The following is a 19,673-nucleotide window of genomic DNA, read 5'->3' on the forward strand; positions in this document are numbered from 1 at the left end:
TGGACTATTGTACATCACTCGGGCTAATCTGTAAACAGACAGAGCATCCCCAAGAGGCCTGAACCTCAAAGCGCAGACACCCAGTGCCTGCCAAGTGTCTGGCCAATGACTGGAAACGGCAACGGGCCAATAAGTCCAATCAGAAGACAATCAAAGGCTTTACCACTTCATGCTTTTACACTTGGACAATACGTGCAGGGATTTTTTTGTTCATAGTGCACTTTGAACCATTGCAAAGCAACCCACTCCCGCCGGTCACCCAGAGCCTGAATATCCCCAAACGATTTTCACCACGGTCCCCCCACCCCCTCATTGTTAGATTGGCGATAAGAGAGGAAGGAGGTTTTGCAGGTCACATTAATTGCAGTTTTCTTCATTTTAAAATGTATACCGCAGCAGCAGCTCCATATCACCACCCCTAGAAAAGGCACATTTTATTATTTTCTTTGGTCCTTTATATCTTGCTCAATGCCAGCCTCCTACAGCTTCTAAGCACTGAAACAGGAACTGAAGCCATGTTGCACTGCATCCTCGTGTTCCCAAAGCAAGTGCGTTGCCCCTGAGCTTTGCTTCCAAATATATATTTTCTTTGCTTGAGGACGCAACAGATGGTTTACTTCAAAGACGCAGGGCAACTTCATGTAAATTAATTATCTCACCTTGCGTCTATCTACAGTGTGCCTGTGATGCAGGTCTGGCAGATCTGGGTTATGTCACACAGTGCCCGGGCAGGATTGGTGGCAGAAGCCACTGAGGCACATCCCTCATCACTGGTCCACTGGATGTGCAAAGCAGACAACAGTAAACACTGGTGAGATTTGTGTTCTTGCTGTGCTGTCACTGAGTACTGCAGGCTGCTCTTACCCATTCCCAACTTGCTAGACCTAGCACCCATACCCTTCCTGTTAATACAGTACTGGGTATGAGCTGCACAGACAGCCCTCCCCTGAACCCAAACATTCAGGCATTCTTCACTAATGGACTGCCAACCCGTTAGTGATGGCAGCTTCATGGTTTTTCCTGCATCCCTGTTATTTCTCCAGCTAACGAGATCTAGATTCCAGGTGAAAAAAGCTGTGGCACATTTAGCTGCATTTATAACTGCCTTTTTCAAGTGCAACACAGATATCTGCTTTTGGCACTGCTTTTGTTCAGTGGCCCAGGGGTCGCAAAGACAGCTCTAGGGGTAGCAGCAAGCGAGCCAGGAGTAGCAATTCTTACCCCTGGCAACTTCAAATGACGTCCCTGTGCCCACCCTGGCTGCAGGGCCCTTTGTCTTAAATCTGTTACTCATTACTATATACAAAAACATGTCGACGCAGGTGTTTCGACTTACAGATACTGAGGATCCACCCATCCCTAGAGTCCCCAAAGCACAGTTCCATGGCCTTCCTCAGGACAGGAGGTTCAGTTGTGTTGCTCAGAAGCTTGGAGCTGTTCTTTATTTAGTAGTGGTATTCGATGGACAAAAGTCTTCCTGATTAAGTACTAGCCTTGCTTGTTCAGCAAAGAGACCATCAATTTGTTTCCAACCTCACATCATGAAGCTCACAGCTATGCTGAAGTCCAGCGCAAAGTCTATCTTTAGATATGCCAGCTATCCCAACATTTCAGCAGCCCAGTTCATCAAAAGGTGAATACTACATGGACAGAAACCTTTTCAAAACGCATAATCAAAACATGTGGGGTCCCGACACCATTGTAAGTGATCCGAATGACTAAAAAGGGTTGTTGCGTGTGACAACAGGACATTACGCCAGTGCACCTCGGAGATGTCAGTTGAGCAGATGAATTAGGCCTCACTTCCCCCTAAAAAGTGAGTAAGTGTCCAAATACGTAGATATGCTGGGGATTCAATTGAAGTCCATGAGGAAAAAAAATGCAACAAAAAAAGGGTTCATAGAAGAGGCTCAAAAGGAATGGCATCTTCAGCCAGTACATTGCGCATTAGGAAGGGAAAAGTGTGGAAGGCAATCTATCTTCTTTCTGGCTTACACAAATAAAAAGGATCCGACATGGAGGAACAAAGGAAGAGCGAGGATCAGTATCCACTGCACACCAAATGTGACCTATGAAACCTGCGAGAAGCCATGATCTGGTATTCTCAAGTTCTAAAAGTGGTCACTTCTGGGCACAAACACAAAAAAACCTCAAAGTGAAAGTCTTAGCCGATTACTTTGTACAATTAAACAATAGAATTCTCTATCTGTCCAAACACCAAAGTAGGACATCATTTGACATGCAGAATACATCTGAAGATGGTCTTCATGGGTGGTACCAGGGGTCACCCCTTCATTGGCACAGGGCAAATGGCCCAACAGGAGATGGAACGTCTAGAGGTAGCAAGGAAGACAGCCAGGGTAGCAAGGGAAATAGCTGGGGTAGCAAGGGAGATGACGGGGGTAGCAAGGAAGAAAACAGGGGTCGCAGCCTGGTGGTCCTTCAATATTGTGGAATCTTAAGCAGAGGCTGTTCTTCATCTTCAGGCCTGTGTCTAGCCTGGTGATCTTCGGAGCCATTAGGTCGCTGACAGAGACTGGAACAGGCGGACCCAGCTCTCTAGTTGACAAAAAAACACTCTGCACCCACGACCCTTAGACCTCCAACTCGCAGCCTATGGGTGGAGCAGTTGTCCCCAATGGTCTAGACTTACCTAGGGGTCTTGTTCATCTTGCTCAAGGTTTGAGGGGCTGTTAACCATAACTGTTTGTTTCCCACTGCTCCCCTTTCATTAACTTTAGGTCTAAAGTACCATCCAGAAGCTACACTTTGGTGGTGCAATCTGGGTGCACCTACTGTAATGTAACCTGTTATTCCCTTATTCTCTATGGAAGAACTTTGACTGACTTGCTAAAGCTCCCCAAAGTACCCAAAACACAGTTACTTGTCTGCAATTGCTTTGACAACGTACTTCTCAGTTACGTTTGTACTCCTCATTAAGTTGAATAATATTGTTCCACTGTTGCCTTTATACTTTTCTTAAGACATGGAATAAAATGTTTAACATCCTTCCACCTTAGGGTAATTGTAACTTTATTTACCAATGACTGTATTCATTCTAAAGACTGGTGATTGTTCATTGGTCACTGTATGTGTGTGTATTTGGGTTTTGACTTCTATGTAGGATTCTAGCATGATGCGTCAGTGTTAAATTGGTTTATTTTCATACTTGTACATGTGGACAGGAATATTGCTTTAAAAATAGCTCTATATTAGCTGCACTTTACACCATGCTCCTGATCTATGTAGTATAAGCCTTAATGCAAATTTTATCGAGTGAGGACTTAGTTAAACCTTTGAGTTAATCTTTTGCAGATCCACTAAAGTTGGTATCCAAAACTCCCCTACCGTTGTGGTTCTGTAAACCTAACAATGTTCAAAGAAACCAAAACCTTGTCAAGTTTTCGTTGGCATAGGAATTTACTAGCCTTTGTGCTTTTCTTTTTGTGTGGTGCCAGTCAGAATTGCAAATGATATTGCTGCGTTACTTTTTGGTCTCTCATACTGTGCGTGGTTCAGAGAGACTAACCACAAAACCTAAGTAATTGTTCTTTGTTTTTTGTAATGTGACAATTTCTGCCTCTTGTTTGGTCTTAAAGTGTGTAACACCATATTAGGTAAACCCATGATATGTTGAAATGTTTGCAATACCATCCCAGAAGTAGTGATTTTTTTTTCTTCTCCATGTTAGGGTTATGCAGGACAGACGCGAGCAAGCCAGGCAGGACCTGAAGGGTTTGGAAGAGACTGTGGTAAGTGTGCATGGGCATACTAACAAAATGTGCAATTATAATATGTGTGTACATTTTTATTTGTAATTCCCACTCTAAAAGGTATAATTGCTAGGTTAAATCTTGCCAAAAAGGTATTGCAGGGAAAGGTTGAGGTTCACTATCCAACATTTCCTATGGAGGTACTTGTTATAAATACATTTCTATCTTCTCAATGTATAAGGCTGTGACAACATCAATGATGCCAAGCCTAACATCAATAAAGGGGGTTGTCTTTTTAGTATAGGAGCAACGTCCCTCCATTACCATTAGAGCTTTACATTGACGTCATATGGCATTCAATTTTGCCTTTTGCTAGGTTATGACTATGTTGGATCCCATAATTATTTCCATGAGGCAGATTTGGTTTATGGTGGGCAGTGGTGGCTGGCAAACCTTTAAATGAGAGCGAGCCTTACTCCATCCAGGACACTGCTCGAGGGGCGGGCAGGGGTTAGCCCCTCAACATTATGAAACTATTGGGTTTAAATTCTATATTTCAAATGGAGTGCATTCTCCTGCAGATTTCACATCTGAGATCATTTATAGGCAGCGACAGCGGGCACCGGAAAACATTTTTACCAGCAGGGAGTGAGGTGTGTCTCAGCACAGACCCTCTACGGCGGTCCACCCCCTAGCTCCAGAAGTGACTCCATCCAGCGCCAATAATGGGCACACCACACCAGATGACATCAGTTCCTTTTTTGAGGATTTTGGGAGGCCACCCAATTATGTTGAACAGGGAACACACTTAGAGATTAGCCAAACCCCATCAAGGTAAGGTCGCAGAGCTGCAAATGTTAGTCTCAGGAAGGGTGCAAGAGTGGTCTAGGGCTACAATGAGTACACGCAGAGCAACACCAATACTTCTAGTTAGTCCGGTATGTATAACAATATACAATAGTTCATTAGGCCTTTAAAATACACCCTAATTAAGTATAACCTTTAGTCAAATATTTTCACACCAACACTAATAAAAACAGATCTATACGTTTACCCTTAGGAGAAATAAATAGCATTTGGTTCAGAGAAGATAAAAATCATCCCTCCCTCCTTTTAAAGTGTAACCCTAATATGATTTGGGGCCCTGTGCCCAAAAGTCACAAGTTTAAAGTAGATACTTGCCAGATAGGTTTATGGAGAGATTGGTGATGCCACTGGTTATGATTGCTAAGATTCAAAAGGTTAGGGAAAGTTCAGGTAAGTAAAATCACTCGATCGCAGTGCTTAGCATAGTTCTAGGAAGAGATCCTCGACCAGGACTACACCAACCAAAGTCAGGAAAGAGTAATTTAGGGACAGGGCTTCACTCCCATGTAACCCTATGGAGAACAGGTGGGGGACTGGGGACAGAAACAGGTAGGTTAACTTACACCCCTGACTGACATTTCTCCAGCGACCACTGCTGGTTTTTCCCGATTCTTCTGTGCTTGGTCCCGTAATGAAGGCCTGTAGGTCACAGGTTCAGCTGTCACTTTCGGCATCTGGGTTAGTTACGGTAGGTAGCGGTACTTAGAATATGTTCCAGACAGCTTCTAGTAGAATGTCCAAGGAGAAAAGATGACTACTTCTGCGGAGCAGGCCACCTCAGGACACCTCCAGGGAATGAAGCAGTGTTTCAACAGGAGTCACCATGGTCAGGCGGCGACAGGAGATATCCAATGGATGAACATAGGAGCAGGCTCAGCAAAGCTTCCGTTAATGCAAGAAGGCTGAAAATGCAGGAACAGGTGTCTTGTTACTCAGGTTGGAGATCCTCCAAGTTCCAAGGATGAACTTGGAACGGCTAAGACTACATCAAGGTAGCCCAGGAGAGAGCTGGTCATTCCACGGGTTGGTCCATGGACACTTTTGAAGGCTCAGAATGCATGCATCTTCGAGCAGGGGTCGAGACTGGTTGTTCCCACCAGTGCAGGGGTCAAAGCACCAATGAGGATGGTCTGGAGATCAAGCAGAGAAGCAGGGCTTCACTGCGACAGTACTAAGTCGATCCTGGTCAGCTTCAGGGGTCGGCCTCGGGTAGTCAACAGCTGCCCTTCTTTGTAGATATCTTGGCTCAAAATGGGATCTGATGAACAGTTGCAGGAGCCCTCCTTTTATCCAAGATTCAGGCTGGGAGCATGCTCAAGCCCACCAGTGGTAAGGATCTGCACCGTTCAAACAGGCAGGGTTCATCACATCTGCTCAGCAACAGACATTCAGGCACCAGAGATGTGGATTGGGACTGGACAATCCCAGTCCTCTTCTCTGGCACACACATAAACCGCCCTTTAGCCCGCGAAAGCCACAGCTTTTTCGGGGGAAATTATTTCCATATAAGCTATTTCCTAACATGAGAAGTCGGGAAGAAGGCAAAAGAACAATATGGCCAAAGAACAAGTGAAAACCACATGGCACTGCCATCCTACGGTGCTAGCCACCTTTAGTAGCCATTTGCGGTAAATGCAAAAGTGAATGAGTAAAATGTATATAAATTGTACAAATACCACAGCTGCCACCAGCATGTCTTGGGCACATTGTACAAGTTACCAATAAGCCATTATATAAGAAAAAAGAAGGATACAAAGTATCCTAACTGCACTTCACTGTAAGGTGATGCCTGCAATTGTAACAATACAATAATTCACAGAGAGACAGTTATGATTGTCTGTTTCCACATAAAAAGAGCAAAACGGGTAAGGGAAGTAAAACAGTGGACTTTGCTTGCCTCCAAAAAGATAGGCCATGTTTAAAAATAAGCAGAAAGCAAGGGTTTGGGAGGAATGTAGTAAAAAGACAAACTTTCCTAACAACTGGCATTGCTAGAATCCAATGGCAAAACAACCTGAGCAGTAGATCTTGTAGAAGTGGTGACTTAAAGGCACTAAGCCGGTTCTTACTTTTGCTTTGGACTTACTAAGAGTTTTGGGAACTAATTCTAGGTTTGCGAATATGTGTATTACCCCTAAATTGCTAATATGATTACTCACTTGTGTTATTGGTTTTGTAACAACTGTTTCTCTCTCTCTACTCACATTTTATGCCACACAGTTGTTGCTTATGCTATGCACTTTAGTTTTAACCGTCTTTAAAGTGTAGGTGTTGTAAATGCATCGAGAAGGTGCCACAGAAGATGGACTGAAGTTTGGGCTACACACGTTTATTCAAATAAAAAGGTTAGAAGGCCGATCTTGCCCTATGCTAAGGTGGGATTTCCCTACCTAACTGAAACTAGGGATAGTCTGTCAGGAAGTTCAAAGCAAATATCTGTCTGTGTCCAAAACCTATACTTGCCCTCACATCTAATTGTATACAATGTGTTGGGATGTAAGCATCAACTGAAAAGTGTTCAAAATAAAAGTTCAGAGCGTCTTCCAGCTCTTAAATGGAAAAGGGTTCTCCCTTCCCCAAGATTTAAACTGTTGAGGTTCTGAAAAAGGGGTGCCCTTCCCCACGCTTTCAAGTCTTTCAAGGTTTCACAAAAATACCATTCTTTGTGTTGTAAAATGTTCCAGAAACACAAATGTTCAGTTCCTCAATTGCAGTTCACACAGATGTTCTTCCTTTATCGCTTTTCAGTCACAACAATCAGTGTTTTTTCCTTAGGTGGATGTATTCAGTCTAGGCGCAGTTATCAGACCACCCCGTCCACCCCCAATTACAGGTCACGCAATCAACACATCTTACTTGCATCTGTTTCATAAATATCTTACCACAGTTTCAGCATCACCATAAGACTCGACTTAATCTCCTTTCAAGTGCCCTTGAAGCTTGAGTTATTACTTGTTTGCTCATCATTCACTTGTTCATCAGCTTTCACTATAAAACCAACATAGGATTCCCAGTACACACTCCTGCTAGGAAACCCAATTATGGTTACAGTTCTTTTGAACAATTCCTCATAAACTCCCCAGTACACTCCTGCTAGGAAACTTATTCACTGTGTCAATTCTTAATACTCACACCTGGCGTCCTTCCCTCAGGTTCCTTTTGCTTGTAGATTTTGTTTACAAGTATCTTTGCTTCCGCATTATTCTTGGCTCTTGGCAATGTTTGATTATTCAACTCTTGACATTTGACAATGCGTGTTTATTCCACTCTTAGCCATGCATGCTTTTTCAATTCATGGCAATGTTTGCTTATTCAACTCTTAACAATGCGTACTTAATCAATTCTTTATTATGCTTGCTTTCATGGTTCCTTAATATACTCATTACGATTTCACATTGGGACACGCTTGTCTTCAATTCAGATACAAATTCAAAGCATTTTCCACTATGCAACCAATCCACCGTGACCCCCTTTTCACCGAGGCGGACTCGCCGGTCTTGTCACGGTAGGCTTTCTGCTTCCTGTGGCTTTCCGGAGACTCTTCTCCGCTCGCGGTCCCCTCGCGCTGGTTCCCTCGGGTGGACAGCTTCTTCCACGGCTTCCTCGCTTCCCCCGTTGGAGCTCTGGTAGTCTGCAGTCAGCGGTCCTGCACCTGTGAGCTTTCGGGAGTCCTTCTGACGCTCCCGGTATTTTCGCTCTGAGCCGCACTGCTTCCACAACACCGCCTCAGACTGCCAGTGAGCCCCTCTCGCTGCACCGGAACGCTCTCCAAACCTTCCAGCTTCTCGGAAAGATACCTTCTTTTTTTTCTTCGTCCATTCTGTATTCTGTGTTAATAGTAGCCTCCTCGTCCCAGTACCCAATTGGTGTTCATGTGAGTTAGAATTTACAAAAAGAGAATGTATGTCTCTGGGGTGTCTCTTCCTTGTCACAGTACCTGTCTGACATTTACTGAGAGATGATTTATGGATAGAATAAGGAAGGGATTGATAGTAACCTATAAAGGCATTGGGGATGTTGGGTTCACTACAAAAGGGAAATTGGCGGTGGGGGGGGGGATACTGTGTCTCACCCAAGGGAGCCCCATCCCCACTCCCCAAGTCTCCTCCACACAGGTGATCTTCCCTCGCATATCCACCCCCAGGGTCAGAATCCGATAGCGACGATCTTTCCCTGGCCCACTGGGAGGAGGATATTTAGGTGGAAAGAAGTGAGGATGCCCTCAGATTCCTCAGTGTTCTAATCGATACCCCAAATTGTGTGACAATACGCAACCTACCTTGATTTGGATTGGCTAGACTTCAGTGTCGTTCCTGTTCACCATAATAGGTTGGCCTTCCAAAATCCACCACAGGGTAGATTTTGGAAATCCACCTTAGCACACACCTGTGGGGGTGTAGAACTGTCTTGCCTCCATTAAAAAGGATGGCTCTTCGACTTTCCTCTGGATCTTTCAACCTGCTCAGGAACTCTCTTTAAATGGATTCTGGGGTACTTACCTGCCCCTTACGGTCCATTGAGCTCTGCACCAAGAACTATCATTTTAGTACGTTCCTATGATTTTCTTTTTAATGCATTTTTAAAGCTATGCTCTGCATTTTTTTCGTATTTCAACACTTTAGCTAATTTTGATAGCATTGTAGATATTTGTCCCTGAAATGCATTGCTAAGGTAATTGTTGCTAAATATTTTCTTAATTCTTAAGCTTTTGGCTATGATTTGAAAATGTTTCCTTCTTTCTATGGCTGATTGATTAGCTTGTGTGCATTTGGGTTACTTTTAATACTATGCCCTTGGGGTCAAACTTAATGTGAAGTGTTGACCATCAGTTCTAGGGCCTTCCACATATACCATGGATGGGTTGTTTCTTTATGATACTGTGCTCAATGGTGCGTGAATAACTACGTACAAAGAAATAATTATTACAAAACAAATCTGTTTTCCAGTTACAACATAATTTTACTTGGTTATAAAATACTCCATTGGGAATTGGGCTTACATTTTTGCTCCCGAAATAAAAATACTGACACTTCCAATTCTTATCTGGAGCACTGGCTATGGGTCTTTCCACCTAATAAACTAAGGTGCTTGTCAATTATCTGTGAATGTCCAAAAAGAATCTGTCCACAGTGCAAATTAACCCTGCTTCGAATGGATTGTGTCCTCCATTGTATTCCACATCTTTGACATGTAATGTCCACAGCTTTGTACTACGGAAGCTTTTTCGGAAGAGGGCGTCCTGCGTCGATGGTGTTAGGTCGATGTCCCTCGAATGCCTTCGTCGAGGGCGACGTGACCGGATATTATAAATAGGATGCACAGCGCCTGTAGCCGCAGTTCTTTTTTTTCTACAACGTGTTTGCTTCAGAGACTCGGTGCGCCTCGTGTATTCCTCGTGAATGTCTTCTTCGAAGACCCCTCAGACTCCGTGGTCTGAATTCAAGACTTGCCGGGACTGCAAGTCTAAGATGTCGATTACCGACCCGCATCGCATTTGTTTGTGGTGCTTGGGTGAGAGTCACAACACTGACGACTGTTCGAAATGCCAGTCGCTGACTGCTAAGGCCTTGCCGGAGCGTAAGGGAAAGCTTCAGGTAGGTAGGGGTTCTAAACCCATTAAGTGCCGTAATTCTAAGTCCAAGGGGATGTCCACCGATGATTCGAGGGGCGACTCTCTGCATCGGAAGGAGTCCCGGGGGTCTTGGTCCCGTAGTGGTTCCCGCCATTCATCCTCCTCGTCTCGGCATTCTAGAAAGCGCGGTCGCCTTACCCGTCCTCCTCAGAGGATGGAGCCGTGAGGAAAGTGGCTTGTCCAACAAAGTCCTAGACTTCGGAGGAATGGGCTGCCTTCAGGGTGCAGATGTTGCCAATTTTCCAAACGCAGGGACTCCGCCGGCGCGGTTTCCGTCAGATACGGACATGGAAGCTTTGCCTTCGTACCAGCCCTGAGCGCCGTCGACACTGTTGTCGATGCCGAAGCGGTCAGCGCCCTCGATGCCTTTTGGCTGGGATTTGCTGTCGAAGATCCCTTGTACGGTGGATCCTCCAAGGAAGGCTACTTCCAAATCTGTAAGGCCTGTTACCTACTCCAGACCCTCGGGTGTCCCGAGACAGGACTTTACCTCCCTCTGGATGACATCTATGAGGAGGAGGAGAGGTCCGATATACATTTTGACCCTGTTGAGCCTGATATGGCTCCTGTCTTTTCAGGGGATAGTCAGTTGGAAGAGTTAAGGAAATCTCTTCATGATGCCAGTGGTCTCTTCATGATGCCAGTGGTTTAGACACTTCTCTTGAGGTGGAGTTTGTCAGGCCTAAGCCTGGGGCTCGTGCTGAGTCGTCCTACAGGAGACTGATGGCTAGAGTCAAAGAATGTCTTGGTTGGTCAATTCCTCCTGAGGCTTTTGTTCAGGATGACTTGACAGATATTCTGGATCAAGGTCCGTCCTCTGACCCGGTGTTACCTTTTCATTTGACATTGCAGAAAAGGGTGGCAGCTGCTTGGCAGACCCCGGAATCTCTTCCGGCAGTTAACAAATCGTTAACTAAGAAATACCGCCCTTCCGGTAGCGACCCCAGCTACCTTTCATCTCACCCCACTCCCTAGAGTTTGGTGGTTCAGGCGGCTACGGCCACCTCGAGGCACGCGGCGTACCCTCCCCTCCCATCCCTCCTGATAGGGACGACAAACGCTTTGATGGTTAGGCACGCAAGATGTTTTCTGTGGGGAGTATGGTGCTGAAATCGGCCAACTCCACTTGTGCCTTGGCAAGATTTTCACACACACTGTGGAATTGTGTTTCTCTTGTGGCTGAGCATATTCCTGAGGGGGGAAGAAAGGGATGAGTTCCTTGCTCTCGTGCAAAATAGCATGGATGCCATGTGTGAATCCTTTCAGTCGGGTTTGAACAGGGCAGACAGTGTTAGCCGGTCCATGGCTGCGAGCACTGTTATATGCAGATTTGCATGGTTGCAGAAGTCGGGTTTTGCCCTGGATGTGCAAGCCTGTCTTTTGAACATGCCCTTTGATGGCACACATTTGTTTGGCAGCAAGGCTGACGAGAACCTTGAGAGGTTGCAAACCTCAAAAGCTGCGGCAAAATCTTTAAGCGCAGCTGTGCGTCAACCTCCGCCTTTTCGTCCTAGGGGACAGCAGTGGAGGGGAGGTTCTTTTTGTTACTACTCCTCCTTTTGGTAGAACGAGAGGAGCCGCCAATCAAAGGGGTCTGCGTAAAAGTACCCGTGGTGGTCTGGGAAATAGAGGTGCCAAAGCCGCTTTGCCTACGGGCGCTGCCGTAGCTGCTCCAAAACAGTCATGAGGCCATGTGCTATGGTTCGCCGGTTGGGACCAGACTGTGTCGGCATCTCGAAGAATGGCGAGCTATTACGTCGGATGCGTAGGTTCTGGATACAATAGCCCACAGCTACTGCTTTCCCTTCCTCACGACAATCCACCAGGGAATCTCTTTGAAGCTTCCAGATCCCTCCTTGTGCAGGAAATTTTAACCCTGCTAGAGAAAGGAACTATAGAACTGGTGCCTGTAGCGGAGAGGAACAAGGGATGGTATTCCCCTTATTTTTTTATTCCAAAGAAAGACGGTGGATTGAGACCCATCCTGGATTTGTGTTGGTTGAACAAACTTCTCAGGAAGGACAAGTTCAAGATGTTCACTCTTTCTCAAGTCCTCCAGGCCCTTCAACTTCAGGATTGGTTGGTGTCTCTGGACCTACAGGATGCTTACTTTTATGTGCCGATTCATCCCAAGCACAGAAAGTACCTGAGGTTTGCGGCTGGCGACTCGCACTTTGTTTCGGGTCCTGCCATTCAGATTGACCTCCGCCCCGAGGGTCTTCACCAAGCTAATGGTGGTGGTGGTGGCGGCAGGTATATCAGGCGAGGGGGGGAATCACGTCTACCCCTACCTGGATGACTAGCTGACCCGTGCGCGCTCTCCCGAGCAAGCATTGGATCACCTCGGTCTCACCTGCCGCTCCCTCCACAAGCTGGGCTTCTCCCTCAATTTCAAGAAGTTGCATCTGACCCCTTCCCAACAGCTCCAGTACATCGGGGCTGTGTTGGACACATCCTTGGAAGTGCTATCCACCCAAGGTAAGGGCTCATCACAATGTGCAGATGGTGGACAAGTTTCAACATGCCCAGAGTCTCCCGGCTTTCAAATTCTTAAGATTGCTAGGCCTCATGGGATCCTGCATTTTTCTGGTGCCATAGGCCAGGTGGAGGATGATATCCCTGCAATGGGTCCTCAAGATGCAGTGGTTGCAGTTCTCACGCATGTCGGTTCCCGTTCAGATTTCTAGCTCGGTCTCCCATGATCTTCTGTGGTGGGCCAACAAAGGGAACCTGATGAAGGGGGAAACGTTTTGGCAACCGTGGCCGGAGGTGACTGTAGCGACAGACGCTTCCCTCACAGGATGGGGCGCTCATGCCAAAGGCTTGACCGCCAGCAGTCATTGGTCTCCGTCGGAGTACAATCTCCACATGGCTGGTCTGTGCGGGGGAAGAGTGTCCTGATCATGACGGACAACACAGTGGCTATGCATTACCTCAACAAAAAAGGGGGGTTAGGGTCACTCCCGTTGTGCAGAGACACAATGCAGCTCTGGTTCTGGGCAATCCAGCAGGGAATTTCGCTCTCTGCAGTTCATCTGGCCGCAGAGGACAATGCGGCGGCGGATGCTCTGAGCAGGCAGAGCACGATCTCTCACGAGTGGGAGTTGGCCCAGGAAATTCTCCTGGAGATCTTCACCCTTTGGGGAACCCCACAAGTGGATCTCTTCGCCACCAGTGCCAACCGGAAGTGCGAGAAATTCTGCTCAAGGGAATTTCCTCCGAGAGGAGCCTTAGGAGACGCCTTTGTGGTGGATTGGTCATTCCCACTGCTGTACACGTTTCCTCCAGTCCCCGTCATTCCTCAAGTGTTAAGGAGGTTGCAGAGGTTCGGATCTCACATGATCCTCATTGCTCCGGATTGGGCCAGGAGAGCATGGTACCCGGACCTTCTAGAAATGTCCCTCTACTCTCCACACAGTCTTCTCTACCGAGAGGATCTACTCTTGCGCGAGGGTGTCCGGTTCTCCATCCAGAGGTCAGGACTCTCAACCTTCACGCTTGGTATCTGAAAGGTTGAAGTATAAGGATTGGGACCTCCCGGATGACGTGTTGGAGGTGTTGCTTTCGGCCAGGAGGCCAGCAACAAAATCCCTGTACCGTTGGCGTATGTTTTACGACTGGTGCTGAGGACAAAATGTTGATCCTTTTCAGTGTTCCATTCCTGTGGTTTTGTCTGTCTTGCTTTCTTTGGCTCATAAGGGCCTTCAAGTGGGGTACCATTATAGGTTACCTGGCGGCGCTGTCCATCTTCAAGCGCTCGTCTGAAGAATGTTCTTACTTTAAGATTCCTTTGATTTCCCAATTTCTTAAAGGGCTCACTAATGTGTTTGCGCCGTCCCCTTTCCAGGTGCCGGTTTGGGATTTGAATTTGGTTTTGAAATTCGTCATGGTTGTTCCGCTTGAACCTTTGTACTCTTGTCCTTTGAGATTGTCTGTCAAGACAGTGTTCTTGGTTGCGGTTACTTCCGCTCGCAGAGTAAGTGAATTGCAGGCACTTTCATCTAAGCCGCCCTTTACTGTGTTCCACAAGGATAGGGTTGTACTAAGGGTATGTCCTTCCTTTCTACCTAAGGTAGTGTCTGAATATCATTTGAGCCAGAAAGTGGTTCTTCATTCTTTCTAGCCTCCTCCTCATCCTGGTAAGGAAGAGGAGCGACTCCATAGGTTGGACCCTGGGAGAGCTCTGAGCTTTTATATTTCTAGGATGTCCAGGGTCCGAGTGGACGATCAACTCTTTGTGGGATATGCTGGACACCGATTGGGCCAGGCTGTTACCAAACAGACCTTGTCCAGGATGATTATCCTCACCATTACTGAATGTTACTGATTGGCGGGCAAGGACCCTTCTGAAGGGTTGCGAGCTCATTCCACTAGGGGCGTGGCTACTTCCACAGCCCTACAAAGGGGAGTGCCTATTAGGAATATTTGTGACGCAGCCACATGGGCTTCCATCCACACCTTTGTTAAACATTACTCCCTGGATAGGCTCCATGGTCAAGAGGCTCCAATAGGCTCCGATGAGGCGGTTCTTTATTCTGCCATCTGATTGGGTACTCAATTCTTTTCCGTCCTCCATTTCTGGTACTGCTTTGGGGGTCTGTCAAAGATGTGGAATTTGTTGGAGGACACAATCCATTCGAAGAACAAGTAACTTACCAACTGGTAACGTTCTTTTGATTGGATGTTCCTCCAACGTATTCCACATCGCCCTCCCAGTCTGCCCTTCTGGAGAATTTCCTGTGCGATTGCAGCTTAGGTTTCCGCAAGGCTGTGTGCAGTCAAGCAGGCATTCGATATGTGCATGTCACACGTTATGGGGGAAAAAATATAAACTGTTGCTACAGCGCTGTGCGTCCTATTTATAACATTCAGTGATGTCGCCCTCGGCGGAGGCCTTCGATGGACATCAACGCAGGATGCCCTCTGCCGAAAAAGTTTCCGAAGTACACAGCTGTGGACATTACATGTCAAAGGTGTGGAATACGTTGGAGGAACATCCAATCGAAAGAACGTTACCCGTTGGTAAGTAACTTGTTCTTCTTGCTGACAGTAGCAGATGGCCGGTCTCTCTGAATACAAACTTTGGCATGATGTTTCTAAGGTTTTAAAACAGGATATCCTTTTGGGAGTTCCTTATAGTCCCCAAAGGAGAGTCTCTCCTGGTGAGGTACACTTGCCTTATTCTCTAGGGAGGGTGTTGCGAAGCGGGCTCCCCTCTCTGGTCTCACAGGTGGGGGGGGGAATTGGGAGCTCCCCCTTGGGGAGAAGGGACACATTCCTACGATTAGTCACAGTGCCTTCCTATGGTAGTGGTCCTACATATTTGTGGTGGGGTAAACAGTCATCTAAGACCATTACTGTGTATTTTATAATCTACTGAAGGCGAAAGTGGTCTGCAAGTGATGCTGTCTGGTATTTGGACCTGCTGCTGCTGCTGCTACTTTAACCCTGCCTGGAGGTGGGGCCTGTATCCTGTGGGCTGCTGGGAACTACCCATAAAACCACTGACCACCGCAAAAGTGGTCTGCAAGTGATGCTGTCTGGTATTTGGACCTGCTGCTGCTGCTACTTTAACCCTGCCTGGAGGTGGGGCCTGTATCCTGTGGGCTGCTGGGAACTACCCATAAAACCACTGACCACCGCAAAAGTGGCCTGCAAGTGGTGGTGTCGTCTGGTGTTTGCTGGTGGGAGTGGTGGCCGTGTATTTCGTGGGATGTTTGTGAGAGGAGCTGCACGACAGGATGAAAAGGGTGGAGGAGAATGCCGGAAGAATCCTGTCAGAAATACAGGATACAACGGGATCTCGAACGAGGCTTCAGGTGAAGCAAAGGGGAATTTCTTGCCCATCAAAAAAATCCCCTTCTGCCCTTTTAAAATCAGAGCTCCCATCTTTAAAACAAACGCGCCTTTCTTTCAATGTGTGTGACCTCAATTCTATACCAGATGAACAGATTCCACTCTCAAAACCAAATGCAAATGGGGAAAGAAAATGCTACACCAAAATGTGCTAACTCGCTGGTAAATAACATACAGCATTATGTCTCAATGACAACTGGAAAGAAAGTTATCTCCCCTGGGAGGGCCCCAGATCTCGTCTGGGTAGAAGTGCCAGCACACACATTGTTAAAAGAAAAACTGCTGGGGACAGAAAATAAAGCAATTAAACAGTGCTGCTTACTGTCAATGGACACAAAGCAACAGGCTTGTGCGTCCATCGTGGATGGAGCTGAACCCCCCCTGTGTGCGAGTTGAGCGCGGCACTGGCTGAACCATGCTCGCTGTCGGAGGGAGATGCAAGCGGGGGAAGAAAGTATGGCGGCCAGGGAGGAATGCCCACCCTCTCCACCCCCCCCCCCTGGAGTGTGATCTGCGTAATCTCGCGGCCGGGTAGGTGGTGGGGGAGGCTCTTCCCGCGGTAGAAGTGCTGATGTAGAGCCCAGGCCGCGCGGTTCCCTTTCCTGATTGGGCGTTGCCGTGGAGCGGTGGAGAGCGAGAGACGCTCTCCTGGAGGTGGCCAAAAACGTTTAGGAGGGTGAGAGGTCTTTGGTGCTTCTTCTGAGCCAGGGGGACCTATGTCTGTTGGTGGATGGCGTCCTGTGGGATGGAAGCGCAGGGGTGCCAATGAGGCTCGCGGAGAGAGACCTGGACTGTCGGCTAGCAGACCCGGAGAGTCTAAGCCCGCCCTGCGGTCCCTCCCGCTCCGCCCTCCTCTGCCTCCCCTTCCAGCACCTCCGATCCCACACCTGCAAAGACACGGCTAGGCGAGGAGGCACAGTTGTTGATTGCAGGCTGTGTTAAGGATCGAAGTTTGCAGGGGAGGTGGTGGGGCAGGAGGGGCTGCGGACAAAAGTTTAAAATATTGGAAAAGGGGGAAATGTGGGGCAAAGAAAGGGGAAAACCCGCCCAATGGAAATCCCCCTCTCTCAACTAATGAAGGAGGGGCAAAATTCCCCAGAGATGAGGGAAAAACATGGGAGAAAAAATATACAACATTTGCTTTTTCCACCAAGTGAAGAACCTGACGAAACAATGTTAATGGAAAACTGGGAAGACTTGGAGGAGTGGGATGTGTTTGATAGCGCCCCCACAAGAGGGCCATGTGCAGGAGCAAAAAAGGGACACAAATACCTTGAACAAGGGGAAGTCCGTTAATGATCCATTGAATGAGCCAAGATTTATGATTGGTACTCCTGAGATCAATCCGCCTGAGGAACAGAGTGAAAGAAATATGAGTAACTCAATCTTGGCAGAAAAACTAATTAAGACATCTCAGCCTTGTCGGACAAAATCGTGAGAGAAAAACAAAAAAGCCTGTCCTTTTATTAAGGACAAGATAGTGGCACTGGATATGGACGAGATCTTGCTGCCTGAAGAAAGTGAGAAGACACCACGACTAGTGCAGTCGGTAAATGGTGATGGTGTTCCCCTCTCAGAATTGGCAGACAGAGAGGGCGGTGCTCCGACGCAAAAATCTGACCCCTCAAAATCGTATGAAAATTCAAACATCGATAGAATGAAAGACTTGTCCCATACACAAAACACGATGATGGCAGCATTAACGATATCTGTTGCACCGTTTCTCAAGTTATACGAAATTTGAATGATACCTTCCAAGACCTCCTCACAAAGGATTTTAAGTCTAAGCACAGTTGGCAGTTTTGAATAATTTTGTGAAAACAGTGGACCAAAGGTCGGATATAGAAGTGGAGCAAACTAGAGAGTGGCAAAACCGCCTACGTGATTTAGCCAGGTGTGAAGTCAATGACAAAACGCTTCTAATGGAGGCGGTCTTCACAAATTGGAAAAAGGCCGTCTGCACGAAGGAAAGAGCGGGGATCTACTGTGGAATGGAAGGGAAAATAGGAAATCAGAATGCTACTGCCTGAACCCCGACAAGGAAAGCCAAACTGATGAACAAAAATCTACTCCTCAAAATAGGTCGAAGTCCGGCCCAATGAAACTGTCAGAAAATGTTCACAACATAAAGGAGCAAGCAGAGATAGGAGAAGAAACATCGACTAAGGTTGGGAAGGAGAAAGAGAAAGTTATCAACAAATCAAGCTTCCCAATCTTTCAACCCCTGGATGGGGCGGCGAAACATAATGATAATCAACCCTCGGAATTGGAAAAAAGATAAAAACTTAAAATATAACTAAATCCAGTAAACAAAATGGCTCAAGAGCCTTCCTAAGGAATATGAGAACTCCTCCAAGATTAGAATTCCTCCAAGATTAGAAGTGCATCAAAAGGCAAACAAACCAAGAAGAGAAATGGTTTTAGAGAAAGACCCACATGATCTGGAAGGATTGGGGAGAGTGGATACAAGTGGGACAATTCTAAATATTGACCAGTCAGCAATTTCAGAATCGTGCCAAAGTGATCTCATAGACCTCCTGGATGAAAACAAAGAGGTAGAGGACTGGGGCAGCTTCGACCCTTAAGATTGGTTGGAGATTGAAAAACAGGTCTAAGACCTCTCTGAGGAAGGCAAAACGGGACAAAAGGAGCCATGTAAAAAGACAAAGGATGAAAAAATAAAAGAACAAAAGAAAAAGAAGAAAACGTCCATAGGGGAAAATAGCCGATTAAATACGGAGGAAAGAACTGTGGTGGAGGCTTTCAAAACATTAAAAGAGAAAAGAGAAAGGTGTGACAATGAGAGTAAATGGAGACGGCAGGAAAAAAAGGACCATGCCCTTATAAGTTCTGAGAAGACGCCAAGAAAGATCAATGATAGACTAGAAAGGCCAGAAAACAAAAGGTATAAAAAAAAAACTCTGGAAGTGCTCACAAAGTGAAAATGGAGAAAATTGGAAAAGATAAATGGGAGACACTGTTAAATCGCAAAAAAGTGATGTTCCCTCCTCTGGCAAATTCCAACTCTGCTATACCTAACTCCTGATGACATTACAATTGTGGAATTCGAAACGGAGAAAAGGTTGGACCGGGTAATACTGCATTTAAGAAGCAGTATGATTAAAGACTCGATGTAAATGAAGGTCAAAATTGCTCAACTGGGTTATAAAGTGACGGTTTATAAATCCGTGGAGAACTTGATATCTAGAGAGAAGGAGAGGGCTAAAGAAGCATATTGGGGGAGGGGGAAAGGGCTCATCAAAAACCTCCCACGAAATAAGGGACAGAATGAACAAAGAAAATGGTCATGTTGACACAAAAAAGAAAATCCGATTCAGAAAAGGAGGAGAGGGAGACACAGAAGAAAGAGGGTGGGAATAATCGACCGAAAAAACTGTTAATGGGAGGAAATAAAAGATCTACCCCCTTAAGGGACGTAGTTGTAAAGTTAACCTTTACGATCGATAATTCTGGGAACTTGGAAGGGGTTAAGAAGCCCCCACAACAAAAGGTCTCAACAGAGGCCGACTAGTCTTGGATGGCCAAGGTCCTGGCGACCAAGAAGAAGCAATAGATCGGAAATGGAAAGGAGGCAAAGAAAATCA

At 46.5% G+C, this 19,673-nt stretch overlaps 1 protein-coding gene across 2 annotated transcripts in view; it reads left to right on the forward strand.

Annotated features, from left to right (window-relative positions):
- Positions 1-19,673, forward strand: part of KIF5B (kinesin family member 5B) — a 1,711,571-nt gene that overhangs the window by 1,220,345 nt on the left and 471,553 nt on the right. For both annotated transcript variants that reach the window (XM_069648059.1, XM_069648058.1), the window contains exon 21: positions 3,692-3,752. In XM_069648059.1, coding sequence (XP_069504160.1) covers positions 3,692-3,752 — 61 coding nt within the window. The remainder of the gene's footprint in view (positions 1-3,691; positions 3,753-19,673) is intronic.

This window comes from Ambystoma mexicanum, chromosome 2q (assembly GCF_040938575.1).
Source record: "Ambystoma mexicanum isolate Mex_15411 chromosome 2q, UKY_AmexF1_1, whole genome shotgun sequence".
Lineage (NCBI taxonomy): Eukaryota > Metazoa > Chordata > Amphibia > Caudata > Ambystomatidae > Ambystoma > Ambystoma mexicanum.